This window comes from Sycon ciliatum, chromosome 2, assembly GCF_964019385.1.
Source record: "Sycon ciliatum chromosome 2, ocSycCili1.1, whole genome shotgun sequence".
Taxonomy (NCBI): Eukaryota; Metazoa; Porifera; class Calcarea; order Leucosolenida; family Sycettidae; genus Sycon; species Sycon ciliatum.
Window position 1 is genome coordinate 26,718,980 of NC_088644.1, and position 22,916 is coordinate 26,741,895.

The 22,916-nt window shown below is 47.6% G+C and overlaps 2 protein-coding genes across 3 annotated transcripts in view; one reads left to right on the top strand and one right to left on the bottom strand.

The window, feature by feature from the left end:
• The window catches only part of LOC135809429 (dynein axonemal heavy chain 6-like), a 70,117-nt gene extending 60,905 nt beyond the window's left edge, over nt 1-9,212 (top strand). The window contains exons 87-96 of the mRNA XM_065322780.1: nt 51-172; nt 1,038-1,197; nt 1,438-1,535; nt 1,695-1,787; nt 2,117-2,209; nt 3,480-3,540; nt 6,220-6,383; nt 6,787-6,897; nt 7,496-7,607; nt 8,339-9,212. Of these exons, the coding sequence (XP_065178852.1) occupies nt 51-172; nt 1,038-1,197; nt 1,438-1,535; nt 1,695-1,787; nt 2,117-2,209; nt 3,480-3,540; nt 6,220-6,383; nt 6,787-6,897; nt 7,496-7,607; nt 8,339-8,442 (1,118 nt within the window). The 3' untranslated portion in view covers nt 8,443-9,212. The remainder of the gene's footprint in view (nt 1-50; nt 173-1,037; nt 1,198-1,437; nt 1,536-1,694; nt 1,788-2,116; nt 2,210-3,479; nt 3,541-6,219; nt 6,384-6,786; nt 6,898-7,495; nt 7,608-8,338) is intronic.
• A 202-nt stretch (nt 9,213-9,414) lies between these two features.
• Nucleotides 9,415-22,406, bottom strand: LOC135809430 (peregrin-like). Of its 2 annotated transcripts, XM_065322781.1 has the most exons (11): nt 19,923-22,400; nt 18,760-18,916; nt 18,425-18,547; nt 17,664-17,792; nt 16,845-17,154; nt 16,135-16,206; nt 15,945-16,012; nt 15,637-15,679; nt 12,859-13,949; nt 11,781-11,920; nt 9,415-10,437 (listed from the first exon to the last, which is right to left on the bottom strand). In XM_065322781.1, exons 1-11 carry the CDS (start codon nt 21,683-21,685, stop codon nt 10,182-10,184), a joined length of 4,152 nt encoding a protein of 1,383 aa, XP_065178853.1. In that variant the 5' UTR covers nt 21,686-22,400; the 3' UTR covers nt 9,415-10,181. The 2 variants fall into 2 exon arrangements, with proteins under 2 accessions (XP_065178853.1, XP_065178854.1); XM_065322782.1 differs by lacking the exon at nt 11,781-11,920 and having other exon boundaries at nt 10,232-10,437; nt 19,923-22,406.
• Nucleotides 22,407-22,916: the final 510 nt, after the last annotated feature.

A 22,916-nucleotide genomic window follows, 5' to 3' on the forward strand; every position in this document is an offset into this window, starting at 1 on the left:
TCTGGGCCATTGGTCATTCCTGTATCTCTGCCACATGGATTCCTTTGCAGGTGCCTACTACTCCCCGACTGGTGACAAAATGAAGCCCTACATTGATTACATCGAGTCTCTGCCATTCAACGACGATCCGGAAGTTTTCGGCATGCATGAAAACGCCAACATCACGTTCCAGGTACGTCAGCTGACCAGCATGCACATGTCAACCGTGTGTTCTTGTGGTGTTCTGGCACTTGTCTGCTTTTCATGTGCTGTTCTACCTGCTGCTAGCCATGATGTGGTTGGTGGTGGTGGTGGTGTGGGGGGGTATTGTACGACTCGGCGACTGTTTTGCTTGACTGCAACTGCATTGTTGCTGGCAGTAAATGTGTACACTGTGTCCCTATTTCTGTTCTCATCGTCACTTCATGCCAGGGTAGCGGACTGTTTGAAAACACTTCATGCCAGGGTAGTGGACTGTTTGAAAACACTTCATGCCAGGGTAGCGGACTGTTTGAAAACACTTCATGCCAGGGTAGCGGACTGTTTGAAAACACTTCATGCCAGGGTAGCGGACTGTTTGAAAACACTTCATGCCAGGGTAGTGGACTGTTTGAAAACACTTCATGCCAGGGTAGCGGACTGTTTGAAAACACTTCATGCCAGGGTAGCGGACTGTTTGAAAACACTTCATGCCAGGGTAGCGGACTGTTTGAAAACACTTCATGCCAGGGTAGCGGACTGTTTGAAAACACTTCATGCCAGGGTAGCGGACTGTTTGAAAACACTTCATGCCAGGGTAGCGGACTGTTTGAAAACACTTCATGCCAGGGTAGCGGACTGTTTGAAAACACTTCATGCCAGGGTAGCGGACTGTTTGAAAACACTTCATGCCAGGGTAGCGGACTGTTTGAAAACACTTCATGCCAGGGTAGCGGACTGTTTGAAAACACTTCATGCCAGGGCAGTGGACTGTTTGAAAACACCGCGGAAGGAAGGATTAATTGCTCGTTGCCCCGTTTCCACTTGTCGCTTTGTTTTCTTGATGCACGTACATGTAGATTCAAGAAACGACATCGTTGGTCGGCACTATTCTTGACGTTCAGCCACGACTCGGTGGAGGCGGTGGAGGCAAGACCAGCGATGAAGTGGTGTTTGAACTGGCTGACAGTGTGCTGGGACGTCTTCCAGATTCACTGAACCTTGAAGAGGCTGATGAAAGTGAGTGTCTCTAGTGGTGGTGATGCACATTGCGACATGTACCCCAATGGTATCCTATTTCCATGATAGAATACGTTCTATGGTGGACATGAAGACCTGGTGCTTGGATTCCATGCGCTGTGTTTGTTCACCTGCCTTGTACCAAAGCTGCTACTCACGACACTAGAAGACCGTTTTTTTTCATTGGCATGTGTTGTCTGCTCTTGTCTGCTACTTGTACACTTGCGTGTATCCACTCAGGTATGTTCAAGCCGGACTCGGAAGGTCGTGTCAACAGTCTCACAACTGTGTTACAGCAAGAAGTCGATCGCTTCAATAGGCTACTCAAAGTCATCAAGGTCTGTGCGTAGCTCTTGACCAACTAACGATTGCCTGACAATATCACTTAGCCCGTTTCCTTGCCACTTCCTTCAAAACTTGATCACCTTCCTTGCTGTATTCCTCTTCACCTTGTTTGACTGTTGTTGCTCGATTTGGTTTGGTGTTCCCTTGACCAGAACTCTATGCACACCATCAAGAAAGCAATCAAGGGACTGGTAGTCATGTCGCTGGAATTGGAAGCAGTCTACACCAGCTTCCTAAACAGCCAGGTACTGCTGTCACTGCTTTCTACTCCATGGATGCATGTGTATGTTTCTCGTACGTGGGCAATACGCAGCAATTGGAATCGATTTCTTGGTTCAGCGAAGCCTGGGCAAGCTGCTGGAAGCAACAATGACAATTGTATTTCTCGACCTTGCTGTTTCCCTAGATGCCATTAGCTTTGCGTATGAAAGAGCCATGATGTCCATGGAACTACTGCACATAACTAGTACTACGACAGCAACTGTCTACCGTCCGTCAGCCTTGAAAGCATGTTCGGCAGGATTTGACTACTTCTTTGTGCTCTACCATTCGTTTGTCCTGTTCTCATGCGTAGGTTCCAACGCTGTGGGCAACGGCTGCATATCCATCCATGAAAACACTGGGATCCTGGATCAAGGACTTAGTGCTCAGAGTTCATTTTGTTGATGTAAGTCCTCAAGTCTTCTTTTTTGGCGTTGTGGAATTGACGGGTTTGACCGGTGTGACTTCCCATCATTCATCATGCCAGGCTCTCCCCATTGCCCGCACTGCCATGCGTGGTCCTCTTCACTAGCTTCATTGGCATGTGTTGCTGTACCACAGCAGCAACCTGGATGCCTGTCGCTATTCGGCATGATCAGATAGCAGTGTGGTGTCTGAGGATTGATTCATGCATGAAACTCGGAGTCACCTCTAACGGTTAATTAAATTGGCCCTTCTCTGTATGTGTAGACAGCTCTGCATCCTGGCGTTTCCTGGTACATGGTATCAAGAGTACTCTCTTCAGCTGCCGTAACTCTCTCCAAGTGTATGTACTAGTGTCATGACCCGGACTCGACTCGTCGTGAAAGCGACCACGCAATGAGATTCAGCAGCCAAAAGCTGGGCTCCGAAATATTCTAGAGTTCTGTAAGAACCATGATTGGTCCTGCGAAGGATTTGGCACTTTCGTTAGTTGAGCAATCATGGCTTACAACTCGTGGCCTCGAGTCACAAGTGTTGTCGTACGGCGGCTACACCTTCAGTACAAGTCGTCAGCATTGTACTCACTACACTGTGTAGCTTGAGGGGACCCTGCTTAGTCCTGCAAGGGAGCTGATACCTTTGTTAGTCGAGCAAGCATGGCACCTCTTCTCGCGTCGTACGACATAAAGGGTCCTGCAAGTGCTTCGCGCACTGCGGACTCCGTTATCCCTTTTTTTGGGAGAGGTCGCGGCTTGACCGTGAAGCGCCCTATGGGGTAATGAGAGGGAAGAGCCTACGGGGCAGAAGATGAAGGGTGACCCAATCAAGACACCTTACGAAGGCGGCGCGCTCTAGCTGCAGCAACATCCGACGGCGTACTCCAGGCTCCGTCGCACGATCGACGTACGAATAACCTCGGAGATCACTCATATTTGTAACACTATCATGTAATGTGGGTGAGCGAGCTCCCCGAAGCTATACTAAATATTTCCTACTAATTATTATCACAATTATACTATAACCAAAATCACATAAAAGCCGCCTTCTTCCAACGAATAAAAGTATCTTTGATTGCTCCCCTTCGACTACCTTGTGTGAGCCGGAAAACAGGTGTGAGCTAGCAACTTGGATGGCGACTATATTGGTCGTCTACCTGGGTAGTCACTAGACTGATCTAAGCCAAGTCACAAACCCGCCAAGCGCGGCCATGACACTAGCACATGGATGTGTTGTGTTTCGTTGCTTCTGCTCAGCACTGGATTCACAATGGCCTGCCTAGGTCCTACTGGCTATCTGGATTCTTTTTCCCACAAGGTGAGTATGCCTGCAGATGAAAAGTTGTCCGGAATTATTTGCAGTCATGTGGCGAGACGTATGCTACTAACTGGTTGACAACAGCGTTAGACTGTGTGTGTGACAACAACAACAACAACAACAACAACAACAACAATCTCTTATTGGCCACTGGCTATCGTGAGAATAAAGATTTGAAACAACAACAACAACAACAACAAAATTTACAAGCATGAACTTTTGTGCTATCTTCTACATGTATTCTACATGCCAGAAAGAGGGCGATTCGGTGGGTGAGGTACCAGTTATCACTGGTGCTAGTTATCACTGGTGCTAGTTCTCACTGGTGCTAGTTCTCACTGGTGCTAGTTATCCAAGGAGGGTGAGGTACCAGTTCTCACTGGTGCTAGTTATCCAAGGAGGGTGAGGTACCAGTTCTCACTGGTGCTAGTTATCCAAGGAGGGTGAGGTAGCAGTTCTCACTGGTGCTAGTTATCCAAGGAGGGTGAGGTACCAGTTCTCACTGGTGCTAGTTATCCAAGGAGGGTGAGGTACCAGTTCTCACTGGTGCTAGTTATCCAAGGAGGGTGAGGTACCAGTTCTCACTGGTGCTAGTTATCCAAGGAGGGTGAGGTAGCAGTTCTCACTGGTGCTAGTTATCCAAGGAGGGTGAGGTACCAGTTCTCACTGGTGCTAGTTATCCTAGGAGGGTGAGGTAGCAGTTCTCACTGGTGCTAGTTATCCAAGGAGGGTGAGGTACCAGTTCTCACTGGTGCTAGTTATCCAAGGAGGGTGAGGTACCAGTTCTCACTGGTGCTAGTTATCCAAGGAGGGTGAGGTACCAGTTCTCACTGGTGCTAGTTATCCAAGGAGGGTGAGGTACCAGTTCTCACTGGTGCTAGTTATCCAAGGAGGGTGAGGTACCAGTTCTCACTGGTGCTAGTTATCCAAGGAGGGTGAGGTACCAGTTCTCACTGGTGCTAGTTATCCAAGGAGGGTTAGGTAGCAGTTCTCACTGGTGCTAGTTATCCAAGGAGGGTGAGGTACCAGTTCTCACTGGTGCTAGTTATCCAAGGAGGGTGAGGTACCAGTTCTCACTGGTGCTAGTTATCCAAGGAGGGTGAGGTACCAGTTCTCACTGGTGCTAGTTATCCAAGGAGGGTGAGGTACCAGTTCTCACTGGTGCTAGTTATCCAAGGAGGGTGAGGTACCAGTTCTCACTGGTGCTAGTTATCCAAGGAGGGTGAGGTACCAGTTCTCACTGGTGCTAGTTATCCAAGGAGGGTGAGGCACCAGTTCTCACTGGTGCTAGTTATCCAAGGAGGGTGAGGTACCAGTTCTCACTGGTGCTAGTTATCCAAGGAGGGTGAGGTAGCAGTTCTCACTGGTGCTAGTTATCCAAGGAGGGTGAGGTACCAGTTCTCACTGGTGCTAGTTATCCAAGGAGGGTGAGGTACCAGTTCTCACTGGTGCTAGTTATCCAAGGAGGGTGAGGTAGCAGTTCTCACTGGTGCTAGTTATCCAAGGAGGGTGAGGTAGCAGTTCTCACTGGTGCTAGTTATCCAAGGAGGGTGAGGTAGCAGTTCTCACTGGTGCTAGTTATCCAAGGAGGGTGAGGTACCAGTTCTCACTGGTGCTAGTTATCCAAGGAGGGTGAGGTACCAGTTCTCACTGGTGCTAGTTATCCAAGGAGGGTGAGGTACCAGTTCTCACTGGTGCTAGTTATCCAAGGAGGGTGAGGTACCAGTTCTCACTGGTGCTAGTTATCCAAGGAGGGTGAGGTAGCAGTTCTCACTGGTGCTAGTTATCCAAGGAGGGTGAGGTAGCAGTTCTCACTGGTGCTAGTTATCCAAGGAGGGTGAGGTACCAGTTCTCACTGGTGCTAGTTATCCAAGGAGGGTGAGGTAGCAGTTCTCACTGGTGCTAGTTATCCAAGGAGGGTGAGGTACCAGTTCTCACTGGTGCTAGTTATCCAAGGAGGGTGAGGTACCAGTTCTCACTGGTGCTAGTTATCCAAGGAGGGTGAGGTACCAGTTCTCACTGGTGCTAGTTATCCAAGGAGGGTGAGGTAGCAGTTCTCACTGGTGCTAGTTATCCAAGGAGGGTGAGGTACCAGTTCTCACTGGTGCTAGTTATCCAAGGAGGGTGAGGTAGCAGTTCTCACTGGTGCTAGTTATCCAAGGAGGGTGAGGTACCAGTTCTCACTGGTGCTAGTTATCCAAGGAGGGTGAGGTACCAGTTCTCACTGGTGCTAGTTATCCAAGGAGGGTGAGGTACCAGTTCTCACTGGTGCTAGTTATCCAAGGAGGGTGAGGTAGCAGTTCTCACTGGTGCTAGTTATCCAAGGAGGGTGAGGTACCAGTTCTCACTGGTGCTAGTTATCCAAGGAGGGTGAGGTACCAGTTCTCACTGGTGCTAGTTATCCAAGGAGGGTGAGGTAGCAGTTCTCACTGGTGCTAGTTATCCAAGGAGGGTGAGGTAGCAGTTCTCACTGGTGCTAGTTATCCAAGGAGGGTGAGGTAGCAGTTCTCACTGGTGCTAGTTATCCAAGGAGGGTGAGGTACCAGTTCTCACTGGTGCTAGTTCTCAAAGCTTCTCGCAGCACAGTGAATGTACTGATGAGAGCACCTGCTGACTATCTGCTGACTATCTGCTGACTATCTGCTGACTATCTTGTTGTCCTGCATGCACTGGTGCAAGGTTTCCTCACCGGCACTCTTCAGAACCACGCCCGTAAGTTTAACCTGCCCATCGATGAGCTCTCATTCCGCTGGTCTCCAGTGCCCGTTTATCGCAAGCAGGAGGACTTCTACAATCAAGCGTCGGCTGCCATTGGCGGAAAAACCATACCAATGGACGAAGAGGTAACTAACTAAGATCTATAATGAAAACAGAATAGGCCCATCCTATCCAGGTTTGCAGGATATGTTAGGTTTCCTTGGTATATTAGATTAGCCGATGGATGTCAAGGCTTGCAGTGCACATCCTACCTGCATACGGAGACATATGGTGTGTGGGCTTTGACCTGTTGTTGTATACTCTCACAAGCCTTTAGGGTCTCTCTCTCTTTCTTTTTCTTTCTTCTCTCTCTTTCTCTCTCTCTCTCTCTCTCTCTCTCTCTCTCTCTCTCTCTCTCTCTCTCTCTCTCTCTCTCTCTCTCTCTCTCTCTCTCTCTCTCTCTCTCTCTCTCTCTCTCTCTCTCTCTCTCTCTCTCTCTCTCTCTCTCTCTCTCTCTCTCTCTCTCTCTCTCTCTCTCTGCTGTCCTAGTTGGCCAAGGTGGACGATGGTGTGCTTGTTCACGGTCTCTTCATGGATGCATCGCGTTGGAATGATGACACTGCAGTCCTGGCCGATGCCCTGCCCGGTGAAATGAACCCGGTATGTACATGTGTGCAGCTCTGGTCCCTGCGCCTTCTCTCGACATTTCAGACGATGCCTATGTGCTGATGCGCTGCTGGTACGAGTGTGTTATCTGAGTGGAGGCGTGTGTCAGACGTGTGGGCTTAGTTTATTTCGCGAAGAAAATATGCAAAGCCTAAACATTGGGCGTAATTGCAGAACGGAGATATATTGTGAACATTAAATGCGACTGGACTGAATAACTGGGAATAGTAGCATTTTCTTACTTCGAAGTGCAGCATTGGCCATCCTGAGTTCCTTTGACACACTGTACCAGATATGTTACTGGGCATCCGAGAGTAGCCGTTCTGGAGGCAATGCATGGCATTGCTTTGCTTCTGTCGGTAGAAGACCATTTGGCATGGATATACCTCGAAAAACCATCACAAATTCAAGAATTGCTCTCAATAAAATTAAAAAAAATAGGTGTGTTGTGTTAAACGTTTTGATTGTCTGTATCTTCCGTGTATATGCATGTGTACATGTGTGCGTGTTGTTGCTGTGATGCGTGTTGGCGGGTGTGACCATTCTTTGTTTGTACTGGGACGTTGTTGCGGTTGTTATTTGCTGTCCTTAGCCATTGCCAGTACTCCACATGCTACCTAGTCAGAACTACGTACCGGAGGACACTCTGTACAAGTGCCCACTGTACAAAACTGCAGCTCGTGCCGGTGTATTGTCGACTACGGGTGAGTCGCTAGAAATAAATACTAGTATGAATACTCTGGTCAAGGTCCGTCGCGAAACATAACTCCCTTGGTCAATGCCAACCTTTTTGGCTGAAACATCAGGCCAAACTCACCCCAGTAAACTTTCTTTTCAAACAAATGTGTACAAACTGGAATGTAACAGTATACCGCCAAGATAAGCTTCAACCCCAGAAAGTCCGGTCATGTCTTTTGCTTCGTTTTGTGCTAAGTTTAGAAACCCCGTGAATCTCTCTACAGTGCGTTTCAAAAAAATATAGACGCGTGAGTTCAAAAAACCGTTAGGCCAGCATCTATACCACATAAAATCTGTGATCACTTTGTGCATAAAAATTTGGAAATTGGGTGTTTGCTATCCAATCGCTTAAAAATCGATATGAGATTAATTGCAGGAAGGACCTGAGAAATATTCCGAAAAAAGTTCTCGAAAAGCTCCAGCCAAATTTGAAATATTTCGAAAATGCCATGCGTCTATATTTTTGAAATGGACTGTAGTGCATCTACTTCTCCTTGCGGGTCGCACAAGTGGCTCATAACATTGATTATGAGCATGGTCCGTCACATCAAATTGCTGCACCATCGTAGTACTGTTGGTCAGATTTCCTGTTTGCCTTGCGCTCCCTGAGAGTATTTTTTTGAGCTACTGGACTCTCAAGATGTGCTGGCCAAGTTGTTTTTCTCCTTTCTCTTTGTGTTGCGTGGTCTCTTTGCAGGTCACTCGACAAATTTTGTGGTGGCCGTGTACGTACCGTCGGACAAGCCCCAGGATTATTGGATTGCCAAGGGTACAGCTCTGCTCTGCCAGGTGTCTGATTAGGTCATGGTGTACGTGTGTGTACACCGTGTGTGCAGCACCCGTACGCATGTGCCAGTCTGCTCTGGACTTTGTCGTGCATTGTCACAGTAGCTGTGCGGCGGGAGTCTCGTCTGCAGTCCCTGCGCACGTACATCGACCAGCCCCGATGTCTCTAGTGCAAGCGCGGTGACTGGTCTGGTCTTTCCTCCATTCCGTGTCAGAACCCCTGGCCGGCTACGTGATCACTTTCTGTTTTATTTCGTATTGATTGCATTGTCTTGCTCGACATTGAATACAACAGGTTTGGCCCTTGAAATAATTGTTGTTGGACCGTTTGAGCAATACTCAGAGCATAGTGGTCTGAGAGTCATCATTGTAATCTGTTGCTAATTCTGAATTTCTTCTTTCCATTCTCTGTGTTCATGCGATTGAATTGTTTTGCACATACCATACTTCTTTGGCCATATGTGTGGCCGTTTACCGTGAATGTGCTCCGTGCCCCCCCCCCCCCCCCCCCCCCCATATTCACTTGTTTTGCTAGTTCATTCTTCTATTCGCAAGGGAAACCTGGGCTGTCTTGCTCGGTGTCTTTACTGTCCAAAGATGAATGCACATTTTGTTTCCTCATACCGACTGCAATGTATACCGTGTTCACTACAAGCACTTGTAATTTTTTTCTCTACCTAAACCTGAGCTTTCGTTGAAGATTGTGCTTTTGTCTCATCACATTGCCCCGTTTTGGGTGTTATTTTGTATGTGTTCACTGTTTAGTACGAACGCTGTGCAGTACACGTAAGGAGTTTTCTTGGGGGAAAGGATGGGTGGGTGTGCCTTATAGACACAGTGGCGTATTTTTTTGCAATCGAAAATGTGTGGTAAATTTCTACTGAATTCTCACTCACCATCACCGTGAAAGGTAATAGCAACATGCCACCATGAACCACACACATGCCACCACACACATGCCACCACACACACGAACGAACACACAAGTATTTGTAATTGTATATCACGTATTCGGTTCAAGGATCCAAGTTGAAGTGTGACCAGCAAACAACACAAGGAGCAGCATGACACACAGCACATGCTGCTGCTGCCGCAAGAAAGGAGTAATGAGCTAAGAAGAACAGCGTAGAAGAGAGCATTGTACAAACACAACGCCAACGCACCACCAGTGCACACCTGAGCCAGCACACTTCCACCCCGTAGTAGAAGCAGCAAGAGGAGGCGGAGGAGGCAAAATAAAAGCACACACAGAGGTAGCTGAGGGTGGAGTGAGTAGTAGCAGTGTGGTGACCTCCGTAAAAATGGCCAGGAAGGAGCCAAAGCTGCTCAGGAGAAAAAGTAGAAAAGATAAGTTGAACTAATGAAAACACACACACACGGCCACACATATCAATGAGCCTGACACTAGGACATATACACACACTAAACCTAGACAACAACTAAGACACCTAAAAATAATGAAAAATAAAGGCACGGACAGTGTCAGCAGCAACAGCAGCCAAATGGGATTCGGATCCTCAACGACATGGATAGCAGGACAAAGAGCGGTGAATAATAGCAAATCAATATGTACAATAGAATAGAATAGGTTAGACAAGAATAACAAACACCAGGATAACACATACTCAGGAAAGACTCGCAGCCATCAAGACAATCTACGATTTTGTAGTCGGTGGAAGTTCTACATTCTATGCACGCACTCGCTCACGCACACTAATCCACAGGAACAAAAGGGGTGAACAAGATACGGTTCACTATGAGTCTTCATCTTCCTCTTCCTCCTCCATTTGACCACTTTCCTCATCTTCCTTTTCTAGCATATCTTCCGGCGGCAGCGCATGGCTATCCGGGTCTTTTGCTGACCTGGAGCGTAACTGGTGCATGAGAGCACGGTCAAATGCCTTGCTGACTGAGCGCCGCGTCCCGGGCTTGCGACACTCCATTAGCTTCTCAGCATCCAGTGACTGACGGAAGCCCAATGGAGCCAGCTTGGATCTTGGGAGCCATTGCCTGTATGCACACACACACACACACACACACACACACACGTACACACACGTACACACACACACACATACCCATAGACCTACGTAAGACACATCGGGATGTGCAGAGATGATTTTGTATTCTCCAATAACCGAGAGAAATGTAATGTAATGAAACTCGGATGTTGAGCCAGTAATAAATGTTGAAAGGAAAGAGACACTGTGGATACAATTTAATGGTAACCGTCCATCACTGTAACAGTACCGAGACATTCAGCGACTCGATATCAAGCTCAAACACATCTCCGGAGCACTAACCAACAGCCTCCCAATTTGAAAGGATCTCGTCATCGTCCAGTGACAATCGACATTCTTTGTTTCCGTGGGACTTCGCTTGTACTCATTTTCTTTGATCATTCCTTAATTGGTTAGCGCTCCGGAGATGTGTTGGAGCTCGGTGTCAGGTCCTCGAATGTCTCAGTACTGTCAGTTGTGTGCCTAGTTGTTGCACTTTCTGTCTGCATATACATGTAGTATCTAGTTACAGTGGTGGACAGTTACTCTTAACTCGTATCCATATATTCCTTTCCTTTCTACAGTTTATATTTCGTTTCGCAAAAAAATTCGATAATTACGGATGGCCCCATATAGTGTGTTATTTTATGACACAGTTTGTGAGACCTCGTGAGATGGCAGACACAAGTCTGAACAAGCTCATTGTGGACATAATAGAGAGGTTCCGGGGTACGATTTCAGTGTTGCCACATCATCATAGCCAAATATCATTAGGATGAAAAAAATAAAAATGCATCATCCGGGGGCTTTGCCCCCGGACCCCCCCCCCCCCCCCCTCCTTCAGAGTAACCCCAATACACAGATACACAGACACACACGCGTGCGCGGAACTGTTAAGAAAACCTTTCACGGCTTTGCATGAGACTCAGGCTGAGTTTGCCGATTTTCCCCAGGCAGCTGATGATTCGCTTAGCACCTTAGGAGAGAGCTATGGAAACACTCGTGATGAGCAGTAATAGCCAAAAATCTGGACCATGACTTCTAAACCAAGCACAAGGGCAAACTTGGATACTTTCATGGCTGTTGTCGGCAGGAGAAGGTCAATTGTCAGCAGGTCATTACAGGCCTCAAAAATCGGCAGGCTACTGACATGTCGGCAGGTGTGGCAACACAGCGATTTTCCGTGCCAAAAAAAGTCTTAGAGAGGACACACCACTGCTTTCAGAGGATCATGTTGGACTCGGGAGCCAGTCTGTCACACATTTCGATGTCCCCGCACGGAGAACATGCATTCTCCCATGGCCCCTTACATGGCTCCCTGGGCTCTAGCCTCTGCAAAATGCTGCAACTCACCAAGTGCGGCGCGAGTCAAAGAACAAGACAAGGTTGTCATTGTCAGTGCGCTGGACACGCAAGACGCCCACTGGTGGTAGTGGTACGTAATATCCGCAACCAAAATCACCTTCCTCTTCAGTCATGGCAGGATCCACAATCTGAACAAGCCAACAAAGTAGAGCAAGACACATCGTCGAAGCTCAAAGAAACTACAACTGAGGACTACTTCACGAGGAGGCTGAGGTGCATCGCTCATCAGATATCTCCTCTGAACCATTTCATGGCATCACATTTGAAAATCGAGCACTGGTGATCGATTACTAACTAGCGTAACTCAGTCAATTTTGGCCACAAACTCGAACATCTAAATATCTATTTTGGAGAGAAAACTCCAGGCTATCTGTAGGAACAATCGCTGAAGCAATACAGTGAACAGCTGCAATGCGAGTTTTCTAGATAGCCCAAGATCAGGAAAATCTGCCAAGGGAAACTGGAGTTATGGATGAATGAAAGTATGAAATAGTTGAATTCTGTGAAAGCCTATTTTGAATGCATTCTGAGAGTGTGAAAGGGATAATTACCGTATGTCCGCACCTTTAAAGCCATGGCGCTATATTCGATTATAAAGCCATGGCGCTATATTCGATTATAAAGCCATGGCTTCAAACTTCCAGCCCAGCAGAAAGGGTGAACCAGTGGATGAAAATTGACATTTCAGTGTGTACTTTGACTTTTACAGCATGGCGTAGTGGGTGAGTCATTTTGCATCTAAAATATCTAGGAAAGCAGCGGTGTTTCGAATATAAGGCCATGGCTTTAAAGGCGCTGACATCAGTAACCCGTTTACCACTGCAGGGTAAAAGGGTTAAACCAGGGTAAAAGGCTCGTGCAGGTGTAAAATATAAATTATAAACCTGCACGACATCGCTTTCCATTCCTGTGATGTCATGAAATCCAATCGGAGAGCCACACCCGCCCACCCACACCCACATAACAACACAGTGACACACATATCCACAAGGCACACAGCAGAGTAAACAACAGTAGAGGACGGGGTGACCGACCCCCCCCCCCCCCTGTTACCATGGTTACTTACCACAGCGGGATAGGAAGGATAGCCACGGCACTTAGCCCATACCAAGTCCATGGGCTTTAGTTCAATAGGAAGTGCGGATTCCTCTGGCTTGCCATCTTCCGCATCACTGCAGTTTCTAAGGTGGCCATTAGAAAACTTGAATACTTCTTCACTAAACGTGGAGTCAGACGATGACAGGGATGTCACACTCGGATGCCTTGCCGGGTTACGCGGCCGACCAGGCTTACGTTTCTTTCGGCCAACGGGTGATGATAAGCTGTTATGGCTGGGTGGTGTTCCTGATGAACTGGGTTTGGGGCTGCCAGGATGATTCTCATGTGGCTGTTGAGTCGAAGAGGAGGCGGAAGAAGACGAGGACGGTGAAGATGCGGAGGACTTCGCCGCAAATGATCTCGGTGTGGCCACGCCTGCGGCGACTTCATGACCATTTACCACACCATCTGCAGAGGTGTCCATCTCCTCTGGTGCCGCCAGATCTGAAGATGAACTTGTAGGACTTCGCTTTATTCTAGGCAGAGATACGACTGGATTGCTGGCACGGCTAGCAACAGCTGGATCAGGGTGCGAGCCAACCAAAGCTGCACCTGATGATGTATCCATTGCTTCTTCTCCAGCTGCAACTGGCACCTGGCCGTTGAAACCACCAGAAAGCGAGACGGGAGTAGCACCGGTGGGAGATATGGACGAAGGTGATGCAGGTAAGTCCAATACAACCTCTCGACTAGATGTACGTGTTACTGTAGCGCAACGCAGCGTGAAGTCATCCGTCTCTCGCATGCGATTGCTCGGCTTGCGCTGGCGCTGCGGTCTCGCACCGGAATCACCTGCCACAAGGCCATTGCGACCGGCTCCATCAGGAGACTTGATCCGCAGCGGTGTTTCCGAGTCTTCCATTGTGAGGTCAGCGGGCCGATCTCCTTCCACATCATCGGTGTCCGGACAGCTTTCTGCCGTGGTACTGTTGGCAGCGTCATTGGACAGATCACTGGCACGGTGGCGTTTTCGCCGTGGGCCTCCACCAGTGCTGCGTCTTTTCTGTGGCTTGAGCTTTGATGACGGGGTTACGCCGTCGGGAAAGTCCATGGGTTCACCTGAGCATAGAAGCGAACACACAATATAAATATCAGATTCGATGTATACAAAGTAAACCAGGAAGCCAATGCTGTGCACTCCATTCAACTTCCTGTCATACGAGAACAAGCATCTAATGTTACAGCCTATTCGGATATGAGTGCAGTGTGACCCTGCTTTCCTGAGCTCATGGTCCATGTGACATGCCATCAGTTTGCAGTGATGCCAAACGCCCGTATTTGTCCGTATTTTTATGGAAAAACGAAGTTTTGTCCGCAGTACGGATTTCAATCGAAATATCCCGCAAACGATCATGAATGATCGATTACTAAAACCTTCGTAACTCCATCGTTTCTTGTGCAAATTCAACAATCGAAGGGTCTACGTGGTAGCGAAAACTCCAAGCTGTCCAATGCAACTATCACCGAAGAGTTACGATGTCGGAATTCATATCACGCGCCGTACTCAGGTAGTCGTACCTCGGCAAATTCAAATTTTTGATAGATTTCTTCGCCATTTTGGGGGTTAATCCCTTTTCGCGTGATCTTTGAGCGACCGAGCACATCAGAATGACGTAGCCGGCTGAAGTTTGAATCGCCTCGAAAAAAATTGAGCGTCCTGCGATAAAGGAGAGTGGTGTTGATGGGACAAATTTGCTTGCATACTGTATTATCTCCCTTATAAACACTGTACTTATATTTTTTCAACCCACCTCGCACCCGTGCTTATAGAGGAGACCGTGATAATACTGGAGACCGTGTTTATATTTTTTCAACCATGAAAAAGTCAAGAAAGTTGCATACCGGTAACACACTCAAATTGGAATTGAACTCGGTTTTCATGATTAGAGAACAGAGAGAAGAAAAAAGAATGATGAGGAAGTGGAAGTCACGCACGTGGAGCACTTTTATGTTTTATATGACTGTATGACTGGCGCACAGCTGCATTCCAGTATTATCACTGTGACTATGTTGGAGACTGTGCGTTTGTAATCTCAACAGCCCTCCGACCTGTGCTTATAATGGAGACTGTGCTTATAATGGAGACCTGTGTTTATAAGAGAGATGATACGGTATTAGGCTTGGACTTTGCTGTGTTACCGCGCCTGATTTGTGGTGGCTTCATCATGCAGCTTAGAATCCTGGCGTTGCTCCTGCCAAGACCTTTCCAACGAGCCCTAGATTGTGAAAATCAAGAGAAGTAGACTAAATTGATGTCCTGGTGAAGTTGAAAATTGTACTGAATTCGTAGGCTTTACAAGTAAACTCCGTGGCTGGAAAATTTGTACAGTATTGATTTGTTTTCCAACTTACACATACAAATTACAGTCAAAATGTGGACCTGAAAAAACGAACACGGAAAACTCTGAAAAATTCTGCAAAATGGCACTGGGCAGTACGCATGGGGGTAGAGGGCACTTAGCAACACTGAGTTTGCAAAAACCAAAGGAGTGGAAAGTGGAACGTCTCTCAAAAAGCTCATCATTTCCACGGCAGCCTGCTCTGATCAAACAGACTGCCAAGAACAATCATTGCACACATACATATAAATCCTTGGGCTAACTTCACAATCAATTTCCACACAAAACAACAAAATAACCCCCTCTTCAAGCCCACCCATTTGTATACCCTTCACACACAAACACACGCGTACACATACACACATGTGTACACCCCCACACACAAACACACACACACACGTGCCTACCATCTGCAATCATGACGCCGACCTGAATCTTCTTATCTACAATCTAAAATTAGTAAACAAAACAAGTCACATGCACACCGACACCCACACACCCACACACACACCCACACACACAAACATGATACATGAGTGGTCATGTAGGCAGCAGCCTTGGACCTTCGGCATGTACTGTACAGTGTATATAGGAAGCACAGCATATAGGTAGGAATGACCAAGGTCAGAAGCAACAACAGAACCACCACACTCTAGGCTGTCTTTCTGTATAGCAGCATCCATGGGCATTCAACTGGAACAACAACTGGCCATACCTCTTGCGCCATTTTCTTCTTAACGACCGTGATCTGCTTGCGAAGAGCACGTAGCCTAGCCGTCTTGCCTGCATGAGCACGAGAAAGAAGACAGGTGGATCGTGAGCGGACGACCAGCAATCACACACAGCACAAGCAAAAGCCCCGCAAGTTATAAACAACAGCCGTCAGGGTCCTTTGCTTCACTTACCGAGACTGGATGATTCCTTTACTTCATCATGCTCTGCCTTAAGTTCCACCAGCTGCTCGGCTAGAGTAAGATCTGAAAGAGAGGGGCATGTAGAGGTCCAGTAAGACCTGGTCAGACAACTGCGCCTGCAACTACATACAAGTGCACATAGTGTTACAAGCACACGTAGTGTATGCTAAAATATAAAATAAAGTAACTTATCGTGTCCGTTCCCAAAGGGAACTCACGACGGACACTAACACCCGGCAAACCCTACAAGTACGCGTGGTGTATGTAGTTCATCTGAAAAGAAACACAGGATACGGCTCTAATTCAGCTCCAACAGTACAGGCAGAGTCCCCCTGCCGGGCTAGAAGTTTGTTAGTATTACTAAAGAAAAATGAACCACGAGCTACAAGTATTACTAATTCCTTCATTTTTTTACAACAACAAAAACATTTCTCATTTATGAAGCCCATGGCTTTATAACTGAGACTGGCTTTATAATCGGAATATCCCTCCATGGCTTTAAAGGTGCGTCCATGCGGTACGCACATTGACTAGAACATCCGGGTAAATGGAGATTTTCCTGGCAAATCTGTAGAATGCTTGAGGCCATGATTGAAGCATTCATCTTTCATTACTGCTAGTGTGGAGCACTACACGCCAACGCAATATCTTCAACATTCGCAACACAGTGTCAATAGAAACAAGTCAAATAACACACTGACCTTGGTCGAGTTGCTGCTGGAGTTTCTCCGGATCAAGATCCTGTTCGACATGCATGCCTGTTTCTGGGTCAATACCAGCCTGCTCCGCTTGTTTGCGAGCAAAGCGAAGCAGCGCAGAGCCGCAGTCGCGTATCTTCACCGCAGCCCGGAAATAGACAGTGTCCTTGGCATTGTAGGTCATGCAGTTGCGGTGAATCAGATGGAAGTCTTCGATGAACGCAGACACCGACATGTACACATGGTTGTCTAGCTTGCGACGCATTGTGCTAAAGTCCATCGGCTGATCAATGATTTCAAGGTAGTCGGGGACCTGAGCACACACACACACACACACACACACACACACACACACACACACACACACAGAGGAACGGAAATTTAGTTAGAGGTCGCCTGGAATCCATTATGATTACAGTAGTTTGATAGCTCTTCATCCAACAAGGAAGCAGAAACCCTCAACACACTGCCTATAAGCCTTTTCATCCATCGGACATCAGGAGCCATGGCTGCAAACATCTCAAATTCTGTCACGGTCTGGCGCAAACAGCAAATGCAAAGGTGCTAACATTACATGGTATAGGGGCACACAACACGGGGGATGAGAACTAGGATGCAGTGTAGACTGAAATCCTAGTACTAGTGCTTGTAGAGAGGTGCTCTACACAACACACACACCTCACCCGCGACAGGAAAACCCATGTAACAATATTCTCTCACCCCCCCCACACACACACACACACGCACGAAGTGTTGAACAGATGCTGCAGCAGTAAATGTAGCACAAGCGAGTCACAATCTAGAATCCAAAGGGTACTTTACCTCGTCAACAGATACAGGCTCAGCAAAGATCTTGAGAACATCCTTCTGCTGCAATTGGTCTAATGTGCGGCGCAGCAGGACTGTAAGTGGCTGTAGCTGAAGATCCGTCATATGCTGGTGCATTCGCAACTACACAAATCAAAACAAATATTAATGAGAGCACATTTAGAAGCCTACAGATTACACAAAAGAAAGCTTTCCCAATTAAAAATTCAAGTCACACATTCAGACAATAGAGAAAAATCTGATAACAAAAGCCAATAATACAATACTCCATAAGGCTCTGCACTAGGCATATTGATCTTCATTCTGCTGTTTACCATCGTCTTCACGGAGTTCGGAATAAGAACAGCAGTGCCATTTCAACAACCGTCAGTGGGTGTGTTCGATTACTGCCATGAATCGATTCATGAATGGAATCTCGTCGCTCGACTTCATGTCACGAGCCCTGGAATCGGTTCGGAATCCTTCACCCTATTCACATGGGGTGATGTGAATAGCCAGGGGCGATTCATGAACGGATTCAACATCGATTCATGGGCAAAATCGAACACACTCACTGAGACATGGCTCTCTGGTATTGTGCCAGATAGCACCAGGGTATTAATTTCAACTAATTTCAGACGATTCCCTTTTCTATTCCCCAAAATAATGAATTTCAAATGGTTTCAAAAAGTATTACTGCCTCACACCCACACCACACCAACACGCACAAATCAACCATTCAGTCCTAAAAGCAATAACAATAAATCAGGACTCACATCTTCTCGCTTTAACTTCTCTCTCTTCCGGATTAATTCGATCAAGAGACGAGACCGTTCCAGGTCATGACGCAACCGATGCCAATGTACAAGCTGTTCCTTGAGAGCAGCAACAGTTTCCGTCTATCACAGTGGACAAGAATGTGGCAAGCCAAGTTGAGCTTCCAGAAACCAAGACCTAACCTGATTAAGCATATGGCTGTAAGCTGACAGAATACTTAAAAGCACTATCTACAGTGCAATGGTTTCAACCTGTACTAAACTGCATAGACAAGAGTCGCTAAAATGTCCGTCGCTAGCTACATGCACGCACACATGTATACACGTACACATACCTCCAAACCACTCTTCTGGCTCTGATGAGACGCTTGCAGTCGACGAAGCAGCGGCACGCCACTCCTAGACTGTCGCTTCAGTGCCCAAAAGCTTCTCAGCTCTTGCAGAAAGGCCATCTTCTTGTTGATGCTAACAAGACCGGCAATATCTGCAAGTCTGAACATTCAAACACAATAGCAAACGGACACGATCAAAACCCACCGACAGGAAATTAAACACAAGCCTGAGAACAAACAGCTCTACTATTCACATACCAGCATTACGTCCCACACCGGACGTGAAAGTTAATTATTAATCGAATTTCACAAGTACACACACTGTGCACATCGGCCGGCACAGCTGTAATGTACAGTACATCTAGCCATGTACTGCAGCCATGTACTGCAACCATGTACTGCAGCCATGTACTGCAGCCATGTACTGCAGCCATGTACTGCAGCCATGTACTGCAGCCATGTACTGCAGCCATGTACTGCAGCCATGTACTGCAGGTGCTTACAATGCAATCACAATGCGGCAAATGGACATGCAACGTGCATACCAGTACGTAGGAAATTTACACTCCAGTTATGTCCAGGCATAGAGACTGGCACCGTAGCCAAGAGCTAATATTTACATTTAGTTTTTCATTTTATTCTGGGCATCGAATGATGCTAGAGCTTGGCCTAAATATCCAATGTGCGCATGTACGTGAGGAATAGTGAAAGGCGGTTACATGTACTGTACAATATGAGGTCATTCGAACTGAAATAGAGCTCGGTTCAGAGCTTTTCGGGCAAGATTATGTAGTCTGTCAGTCAAGAATATCACGTCCATATTTGTAAGGGGCCGTCCAGGGTTACCAATAGCATTTCTAAACGAAAAGTTTTCGTTTGGGGGTGGGTGGGTTTTAGGAGTTTCGTTTTGAAAATAATTATTGCATGCAGATGGAAAATGCCCGGTTACTTCTGGGTGCCGAGAATTGACATCAATATTCTGTCGGAATTCGTATTACCTGCAGAAAAGGTAGGTGGGTGGGTGGGACTGAAAAAATACTAAAATCTTTCGTTTTGTAAAAACAATCGGTAACCCCGGACGGCCCCTAGCCCTAAGCATGTGTGTAGACAAAGTGCGAGATACACACGCCTTGACAACACATTCAGTGAGTATCTACTGCACTTACTTGCTGTCAGCAACGAACGGGATGTTAACAATGGGCGCCGCCGATAGAGCACTGAGCCGCCGTTCGGCCTGCAGCTTCTTTTTTAGTAGGTCGGACGGAGGCGCACGCGGTGCTGTCTTGCTGACGATGGCCTTGCCAACAGTCAGGTGACAGGATAGATCCTCACTGGGCTCTTCTCCCGACTGAGGTGAGTGAACGTCACAGTAGACCACTTTTCGAATGCTCGGTACCGTCTTGTCGCCGTCCGTCTTCTTCAGCACCTCCATTTTCATGTAGAGGCCGGCGTGCTGCGCACACGTGGGATGAAACGCGGTGTAACAGGTACGATTCACGCACTGTATGCACGCACCACCACGCCGATGACAAATGTAGCACGTCAGCCGCCACCGCGCGCCCGGGATCTCGTCGATCGAGTCGATTGGCTCCAGGAAGACGGCGTTAGCAAACTGTACCTCCGGGATCCAGAGTGCACAAACGACGTGCGCCCACTTGCCCTTGTCGGTCTGCTTGAACGCACCGCCTTTGTTCGGACAAAGAGCACAGTCCACAGCACAGCTTGGTGAGTTGAGGCAACGACGGCACAACCACTGGCCTTCCGGAATGAACGGCACACCATAGCACTCTTGATGCACTGCCAGATTACACATGTCACAGAACAAGATGGCATTGCTGTTTTGTACTTCGCCATCATTGCAGATACAGCAGACCGCATCCTCGTCCAGTGCTGGATCTACACCATTGCTCCCGTCACGTCTACTCTCAAAGAACGACTCTTTCTCTAGCCGATCCATCAGCAGCTCGAATGTCTCGCGCGACACCGGGGCCACACCGTCCTTTTTCCGTCTAGCATTGATGCCATCTAACCACTCACTGTCATCTTCATCCATATCATACTCAACTACTTCATCGAGCTCCTCATTCGACTTCTCAATGAAACGGAAATATGCTGACTTGTCCGCGAGCGTCGAGCTCGTACAGGGCGGCTCAATTATGCGTACAACAGCAACAGGCAAGGCAGATGTGCACGCTCCGCTGGATGCTGCTCGCCGCTGTTTCTTTTTCACATCAGGAGTAGATCTGACAGTCTCCATCCCGACATTTTTCGTACCAGTGCAGGAGCGTTTGGGCATCTTACGGCAAGTCTCGGGTGAATCAGAAACTTTACCACCAGCATAGTTTAGACCTTCTGCAGTGGCCTCGGGCTGTCTGTCCGTGATGTTTTCCCGTTCTCCAAGGTCAACAGCTGTGGATTTACAAATTGAATGGTCATTCAGACTGATCTCAGTTGAAGGAGGGCAAGTCAAATCCATCTCTTCATCTTGAGTATTGGCTCCATCCGTTGTTTCCATTCGCGCTTCAGGCTCATTAGCAACAACAACACCAAGGCCATTTCTCATTGAAACACGGGAAAGAGATCCATCCACGTCGACTTGGACGAGCCGTTGAGCTTCGCTGTAAGTTAGAGTTTCCTTCTTGGCAGGAGCTGGCGAGGATGCACAAGACGACTTGAGGCCACCCGACTTACGACTTTTGGGCCGCGATGAGGCTAAAGCCTTCTTCGGGGTGTTGTTCATTGGTCTTGAAATAACGTTTTTAGAGCGCTCCTTGCCGTTTTCATCGTGACCTACTTCCTTCAGGTGATACTCCATTCCACTGAAACTTCGATACATTTTTTGACAAACGAAGCAGCTATACGGCGGCTCCTGCTTCCGAAGGCTGCTCATGAAGGCCTGAATCGTCGCGAGATCTTGTGCTACAGCCATTGTCTTGTCTAGGCTTTGTCTCTCCCTATCTCTTGCTCACTCTCTCGCTCCTCCACTTCACTTCGGCATCCCTGGAAAATATATTTGAAGCTGACTGTTCCAAGCGTCAGGCAACGGCTCTCGCAAACTCAGAAAGACGCGAACTATAAACTACACAGCTAGAGAGAAGACAGAAGTGCACGTCTTTGCTACTTGCAGAATCGTCACTGGCCCAGTAATGGCTGCCGTGCCTACAACACTGCCAACGGCCGCACTGAAACTACGCAACTGATTGCACTGACTGTGATGACCGTGAGTGGGTGATCGTCGTGGGGCCGCAACCACCAACGGCGACGTGGTCGAGTAGCTCACAGAATAGAACGACACTCACTGCTTTCGCAGATTTACACAGCCTTTTTGCTTTGTGCTCTGACAACATGTAAGTCGGAACCATCAAAGCAGAGACGATGCAACGGCCTTTTCCACCGCTGAAAATAAGCAGTAGATTGGTGCAGGTAGTGATTTTGTCTTGGACGATACGTGTTTCATGCGGGAGTTGACTCTTGTGACCTGTGTGCATCATCCTCGCACTTTCTCACACACGAGACAACTAACTAACTTCATGTGGCCTGCAGAAGGCCGACTATACTGTGGGTTCAAACAAAGGCATTCAAGTAGGAACCGAAGGTCAAGAAGAAAGGGGATTACTTACTTGCACCGCCAAGCCTTTGGCTTTGAATCAAAAGCGGCAAGTGTGGTTTTCCAGATGCAGATCAAGAAGCAGTGCACAGCCAGATATGCGGAGCTAGCCCGCGCGCGTGTGAATCCGTTACACAACTGCACCGTAGACTCGTACTCGTAGTACACGCTCCACCACCGCTCGCGTGCACCACATCGCGAATACCGCGTACCGGTGTACCATGCACGTCGAGTCTAGCGTCTACGTCACGTCGACGTCTGGGCTTGGGATGTGCGTGTAGAGTCTACGCCGTGCGCTTTGGCCTGTACCGCGTAGTCGTAAGCTGTAGCATGCATGTAGTCACATGTGCACAACGTCACAAGACTACAAATAATTCAAAGGACTCAAAAACACAGAATTCTTGACATCTTTTTTCCCGCGCATTCTGGACTACAATAATAATTACATTGTATAGCATAGCATACTCTTGATACTGATTGCAATTTCAAATTTGGACTTCACGGAGAATTACTCTTGATACTCCCAAGAGTACATAACCATGAAAACCCCCAG